The 7,253-nt window shown below is 54.5% G+C and overlaps 1 protein-coding gene across 1 annotated transcript; it reads left to right on the top strand.

Moving 5' to 3' along the window:
* The first annotated feature begins 330 nt into the window (after window positions 1–330).
* On the top strand, window positions 331–6,431 carry PTCRA (pre T cell antigen receptor alpha). Its single transcript, XM_059699667.1, has 5 exons — window positions 331–388; window positions 2,879–2,938; window positions 3,747–4,067; window positions 5,242–5,286; window positions 5,909–6,431. Exons 1-5 carry the CDS (start codon window positions 331–333, stop codon window positions 6,100–6,102), a joined length of 678 nt encoding a protein of 225 aa, XP_059555650.1. The 3' UTR covers window positions 6,103–6,431.
* The last annotated feature ends 822 nt before the right edge of the window (window positions 6,432–7,253 follow it).

The raw sequence follows: 7,253 nt of genomic DNA, 5'->3' as shown, positions 1-7,253 counted from the left end.
TGCCAGCTGGGTGGCCTTGGGCAGGTCCCTCAATCGCCCTGAGCCTCAGTGCTCTGCGTCCTCCAGATGGCAGGGCCAGTGACGGGGAGGGAGTGTGGGCACCCAGCTCCTGCTGTGGGAGTGGCAGCCTGAGTTCCCTGGCCCATGAGAGAGGATGGGGTTTGGGGCCCCAGGTGGAGTGGGAGGGGCCCCTCTGGAGGGAAACGGCTCCGCGGTGGAGCAGCTGAGATGCAGCTGGGCCTGCGGCCTGGGAGGCAGCCTTGTGGGTGCCTGCTCCCCCGGCCCACACCTCAGGTCTGCAGCTGGGACCTGCCTCCTATCGAATGGGCCATGGCCGGGGCTTGGCTGCTGCTTCTCTTGGCCCTCGGGTGTCCAGCCCTGCCCACAGGTGAGTCCTTCCCTGCTTCTCTCTCTGTGCCCCATTTGTCTGCCCCAACCCCCCTCTCCCTCTGGGCGTCCCGGTGTGGGTGAGATGCAGGGAGGCAGAACAGAGGCTCGGGGGCCTCTGGGGAGGGTCTCACCAGAAGCCCATCTCCCCTTCCCCACTGCACTCTACCTCCCAGCTACCTGGCTCTGGGGCCCCGAGTCCTGCTCCCCTGGGGCCCACAGTGTAGGTAGGGAGTAGTCACCTCTTGGAGGTGTAGAGAAACAAAGCAAGCTGGCTGGGTGTCCGTGGGGGTCGGGTGGAGGAGCCAGGGCTGTTATGTGATATGGAGTGATGGGACCTGGGCAATATTGTGGGGTCCCCTCCTGCCCTTCCTGTCCAGGTCTCCTGCCCTCGGGGTGCCCTTTCCACCAGGGTTCAGTGTTCCCCCTTATCAGTGGGCTCTCTAGAGAAGTCCCAAGGCCTCAGTGACTTCCGGTTGTATGTACCCCCAGGCCTCCAATGATCAAGGCTGGAACCAAAGGACTAGAATTGTAAGAATTCCAGCTTCATTCGCCTCTGCATATTTGCATGTTTGGGGGGGGGGGGGAGTCCTTGACCTTTGAATCAAGGCATCTCCTTGAGCTAAAGCTGACCCAGTGTGGCACAGCTCCCCCTCCCAAGGAGGCCAAGCATGCCCATGTGGAGCAGGGCAGGAGACGGAGCTCTGGGAAGGACGCAGCCAGGGCGAGGAGGAGCAATCCTGGGAGGCTTTGCGGAGGAGGCAGATGCTTAACTTCCTTGGGGAGTGTCTCTACCCGTGCAACTGCGAAGGCTCAGGAGCTGTGGTTCCTGCAGCCCACTCCCAGCCTTCTCTACCTCCTTTGTTTGTGACACCTTATTAAAGACATATTGATAAGAATACTAAGACTCATCTGCCATGTGTTTTACATTCATGAACTTTATTCTACGCAACAACTTTGTGGGGCCAGTGTTGCTAACCCCATTATATTGATGGGACCATTGAGACTCAGTATATTAAGTGCATGAGACAAACCAACTCTATTCGAGGCCACGTCCCAGGTTTGGTCCACGTTGTCACGTAGCAAAATCTTAGTCATCCTTCCAAGTGGGGTGAAATGTGGGACTTGGAGTCACTGAGATCTGAGCTCAAATCCTGAGTGGGCTACTAACCATCCACATGCTACTAGGTCAGTTATCTGACCCTCAAGAAATCTCACGTGAGCACTCCACACCCCTCCGTCCCCACAAAATACCCTGGCACGTGTCCCCACACCCTGGGCATTTCTTTGGCCTGGCTACACTTAGAGTTGTTGTGGGGTGTTTTTTGTGTGTGTGTGTGTGTGTGTGTGTGTGTGCATGTGCGTGTGCGTGTATGTGTGTGTGTGTGTGTGTTGTTGTTGTTTTGTTAATCCTCACCCGAGGATATTTTTCCATTGATTTTTAGAGAGAGTGGAAAGGAGGGGAAGAGATAGAGAGAAACATCAATGTGAGAGAGACACATCGATTGGTTGCCTCCTACATGCACCCTGGTCAGGCCCAGGGTTTGAGCCTGCAACCAAGGTACATGCCCTTGACTGAAATTAAACCCAGGACCCTTCAGTCCACAGGTCGACGCTCTATCCACTGAGCCAAACCAGCTAGGGCTTAACTCGGAGTTTTAATTTGTTTGGAGCTTTTAACCTTTGAGATTTAATTTTTATAAGCAAATATGCAACTGTTCAAAAATAACATTCAGTTATGCATTGAATGAATCACCCTTACTGAAAAGACTAAGTTTGTGGAAAATTGGGACTGTTCTGGAAAATAAAGGACAGATCTACCTGGATTGCAGGTTCCATCCCCAGTCGAGGCAGTTTTTCTCACATCAATGTTTCTCTCCCTTGCTCTCTCTAAGCATGTCCTGGGGTGAATAACACAACCAACACTCAGATTGGCAAATGGTTATGATCCTGCCATACTTGAACTAGATTTTTAAAAATATGTATTTTTGCCCTAACCGGTTTGGCTCAGTGGATAGAGCGTCGGCCTGCGGACTGAAGGGTCCCAGGTTCGATTCTGGTCAAGGGCATGCATGTATCATGGTTGTGGGCATATCCCCAGTAGGGGGTGTGCAGGAGGCAGCTGATCAATGTTTCTTTCTCATTGATGTTTCTAACTCTCTATCCATCTCCCTTTCTCTCTGTAAAAATAATCAATAAAATATATTTTTTAAAAATATATGTATTTTTTATTTCAGAGAGGAAGGGAGAGGGAGAAAGAGATAGAAACATCAGTGATGAGAGAGAAACATCGATCAGATGCCCCTTGCATGCCCCCTACTGGGGATCAAGCCCGAAACCCAGGCATGTGCCCTGCCCGGGAATTGAACTGTGGCCTCCTGGTTCATAGGTCGATGCTCAACCACTGAGCCACACTGGTCGGGCTGAACTAGATTTTTTTAAGAATCAAAAAGTTACAGATACATTTGAAGCCCCTTTAATCTCATTCCAGATCATGCTTCCTTCCCTTCCTCCCCAGAGGCGACCACTCTCCTGAGGCTGGCACAACCAGGTATTATGGGTGTTTGTTCCCATGAGACTGAGTTCTTTGAAAGTGGGGACAATCTATACTAATAAAAGGGTAATATGCTAATTAGACCAGATGTCTTCCGGACAATGCCATGGTGGTGGGGGCCAAGGCAGAGGTGGTTAGGGGCGATCAGGCAGGCAGGCAGAGCTGGTTAGGGGTGATCAGGCAGGCAGGCAGCGGTGGTTAGGGGCAATCAGGCAGGCAGCCAGACAAGCAGTTAGGAGCCAACGGTCCCAGATTGCAAGAGGGATGTCCGATTGCCAGTTTAGGCCCGATCCCACAGGGGTCCAGAGGGGTCCTGGATTGGAGAGGATGCAGGCCAGGCAGAGGGACTCTCCCCATACACAAATTTCGTGCACTGGGCTTCTAGTGTATATATAAATTATTATATATAATTTAATGTTGTATGTAAATTAATGTTGTATCCCTAATGCCTTGCAAAGAAAGATTCAGATATGATAGATGAGTGATGGAAAGATGATGGATGGATGGATGGATGGATGGATGGATGGACAGATGGACAGCTGGACATACAGATGGAAAGTAGAGAGAATAGCTGTAGAAAACATGGATGATGGAAAAAGAGTGAATGAATAGAGAGGTGAATGACAGGGTGGAGGGAAGGAAAGGTGTTTAGATGGGAAAACGCAAGGAGAGAGGGGTGGTTGAGAGAATGGAGGGACAGATGGATGGTGAGCGGACAGATAGAAGCCTAGGCGCCTACAGTGAGATGCTGGCCTGGGAGGGCACGAACAGATCCAGGCCCCCACAGGAGCATGCTCTCTTACAGGTGTGGGCGGCACCCCCTTCCCCTCTCTGGCCCCACCCATCACGATGCAGGTGGATGGGAAGCAGCAGGTGCTGGTGGTCTGCCTGGTCCTCGATGCCGCGCCCCCTGGCCTTGAGAGCCCCATCTGGTTCTCAGCTGGCAACGGCAGCGCACTGGACGCCTTCACCTACGGCCCTTCCCCAGCTGCAGATGGCACCTGGACTAGCGTGGCCCAGCTCTCCCTGCCCTCGGAGGAGCTGGCATCCTGGGAAACCTTGGTCTGTCACACGGGGCCTGGGGCTGGTGATCACAGCCAGAGCACACAGCCCCTGCAGCTGTCAGGTGGGGACAGAGCCTGGGGCCTGGGGAACGCCCCCTGCCCCTTTCACTCGCCCTGGAACCAGGATTTGGTGGGAAGGGAGGCAGGCCCAGACCATGGGGGCATGAAGGGTGTCCAAGTGACGACCAACTAGGTGAAGGGGTGCCTGGGCTCAGAGCAGGGCCACCTGAGGGCCCTGAGTCCTGGGATTTGCAACTGTGATATCTCACTCAAATCTAAGCTCTGATGCACATCTTCCACGAGGTAATAATGCCTCTTCCCTCCTAGGATTGAGATATATATTAAGGTATATATATTAACCCTACCACCTAGGGCTAATATCTCTCTATATACCCAGGATTAATATCTATATATCACCCTATATATATAACACCCTACCTATTAGAACCAAACAATAAGTAAATAATTAATTGCTACCACTTATTCAGTGCTTACTCTTGCCAGGTACTATTTGTTGTAAACACTTTACATTTATGAAGTCATATAATTTTCCTCATTTTTTCAGGCACAGAGAAGTTAAGTAATATGTCCAAAGTCATCTATTACTATTACTTTATTCTTTAAAAAATATATTTTTATTGATTTCAGAGAGGAAGGGAAAGGGAGAGAGATACAGAAACATCAATGATGAGAGAGAATCATTGACTGGCTGCCTTGTGCACACCCCACACTGGGGATGGAACCCACAACTCGGGCATGTGCCCTGACCGAGAATCGAACTGTGACCTCCTGGTTCCTAGGTCGACGCTCGACCACTGAGCCACGCCGGCCGGGCTGTTATTACTTTATTACTAACCAGATGACTTCCTCTTTTTGGATTATGTTGGCTTTAACATAATATTTGTTGAACAAATTCTCTGCCTTCCAAAGGCTGCTGAGAAAACCGATTCCTTGTCCGGAAGTGCTGAGGCAGCTCGGCCTCCCAGCGACACAGAACAGGGGGCCAGCAGGGAGCCGGAGAGATCCAGGCCCCTCGGGGGACGTGCAGCGAGTGGGCTCAGGATCCCACTGCCGGTTCCTTTGTCCATTTATCCAACATGCCATGAACAGGGGGCCCTGTGTCAGGGCTGGGGCACAGTCCTGGGGCAGAGGGCACGGTACTGGGGCGGAGGGCACGGTACTGGGGTGCAGGGAACGGCCCCTCCCAAGTCTCACTCCCTTCTCCTTGGCTGGCAGGAGTGACTTCCTCAGCGAGGACCTGCCTCTGGGAACCTCTTGGGGGTGAGTACTGGGGGCCAGGCCCTTAGGTGCTGTTGGCCTCTGGCCTGATGGGTCCTGCTGGGGGTTGGTAGGTGTTCCCTGAGGTGGTGGTCTGGCTGGGTTGGTGCACTGGCAGCCTGGGCCTCTGTCCACCAGTGGGTAAGATCTCTGGCCCCAGCCCAGTACCTGGACACCAGTTGAGACCACAGGTGAGCACTAGCAGAAGGGCCGTGAACATCCCCGGGGCAGCCCAGGTGAACGGTCAGCCTCAGAGCCTCGGGAGACCCCTGGGAGTCTGGGGAGCGGTCACTTCCACCACCTGCTGGCCATGGTCACCAGTCCGGTCTCTTCCTGGCCGAATGAGACTTCTGAGCTGGCTCCTCTCTGCAGCGATGCTGGCTCCTGCCTGGCCTGCATCCCCGTGGTTTGGGGGGAATATAGTAAAATGAAGGTTAGGCGGGTATTTGTTATGACCAGGAAGGGTTGAGGGTAGACCCCAGGAAGGACTCCCCCTGAATTTGGGGGACGACAGGGAGGAGGAATGGCCAGGGCAGAGGACAAGGCCCCTCCTCTCCGTGGACATTCGCAGCGGGTGGGGTGCGCCAGGAGCCCCGAGCCCAGCCTGCTCCTTCCCCTCCCGCAGGGACGCCCGGCCGCGCGCTGCGGCTGGAGGCGCTGCGGCTGCTGCTCTTCAAGCTGCTGCTGTTCGACGTGCTCCTGACCTGCAGCCGCCTGCGCGCCCCGCCCGCCGCGCGCGGGGACCGGCCGCCGGCCCGCCCGCTGGACGCCGAGCTCCCCGCGCCGGCCGCCGGCCCGCAGCGCAGCCTGGGCGGGTAAGAGAGCCTCTGCCCCCACCGACTGCAATGGCCGCCGGGAGAGGCCGAGGGCTCAGACCTTCTGCCCCGCCCTTCGGGTCCCGACCCTGGCGGGAGCCCAGGCCGGAAGGAAGGGATGCTCTCTGCCCACCCAGCAGCGCCCAGCGCTCAGGACCCGCTCAGTATGCAGACCTCCCGCCTCGGAGGACACCGCGACCTGCCTGCTCCTGGACCCGAGCTTCCTGGGGGTGGGGGCGCTCCCTCCTTCCACTGAGGCCGATCGGAGGGAAAGGCTGCGTCTCCGGGACCTGGACATTTGAGATGCAGAACACCTAGGACCATTAAAGGAGAACTTAAATGACACAAGCCAATGGGAAGAGTTTTCATTCATGTCTTCTCTGGGAGGAGGCAATTTGGCAGGTTTAGGGGAGGCATAAATCTGGGAGGACTTCCCAGAGGAGGAGGGCTTCCTGAGGGCAAGACCCTGGGAATTGCAGCCTGGGGCTGGGGGTTGGGGAGGACCCTGTCCCACCTGTCTCCTTACTCCGCAGCCAAGAAGCATGAGGCAAGGCCCCTTCTGGCTCCTCACCCTGGCCCACGCTCTGTGAGAGGTCAGGCGTGCAGCCCAGGAGCCCAGAAATGTGGGTGCAGGGCCTGATGTGAAATCTTGTACAGACACGACTGAGGGGAGCAGGGCCAGGATCCCAGAGTAAGGGGAGTGTGTTCAATGCCAAGAGCATTGATGGTCATTCCAAGCTTACACTTATTAATCAAGTAAGGGTCATTATTCATTTCACAAACATTCGTTGAACATCAACTCCGCCAGGCACTAAAGCGGTTTTTGTTTTGTTTTGTTTCCTAAAGAGGGTTCTTGCGCTGATAGAATATGAGGCTCCACGACGGGGTGTAACCAGCATGTGCCCTGTTCCTTCAGCACTGCCCCTCCCAGAGGTTCCTCTCAGTGAATCAGCCCAAGAACTCTGGGTGCTGTCACGTGGATGTCCACCCAGCCGCACAGAGCAGTCTATGGGGTCAATGGTGCTATTGGAGCATCCATCTTATATAAAAACTGCTGTTTGAAATTTTAACCCTGCTATTGTGGCTCCTGTAAATGCCTGCTGGCTTAAATAATAAGGAAAATAAGACTACTCCCTTCCCCAGACGAAGTTATCA

This window comes from Myotis daubentonii, chromosome 6 (assembly GCF_963259705.1).
Source record: "Myotis daubentonii chromosome 6, mMyoDau2.1, whole genome shotgun sequence".
NCBI classification, from domain to species: domain Eukaryota; kingdom Metazoa; phylum Chordata; class Mammalia; order Chiroptera; family Vespertilionidae; genus Myotis; species Myotis daubentonii.
Note: the sequence above shows the minus strand (reverse complement) of the source record. Positions and strands in the feature narration are given on the sequence as shown.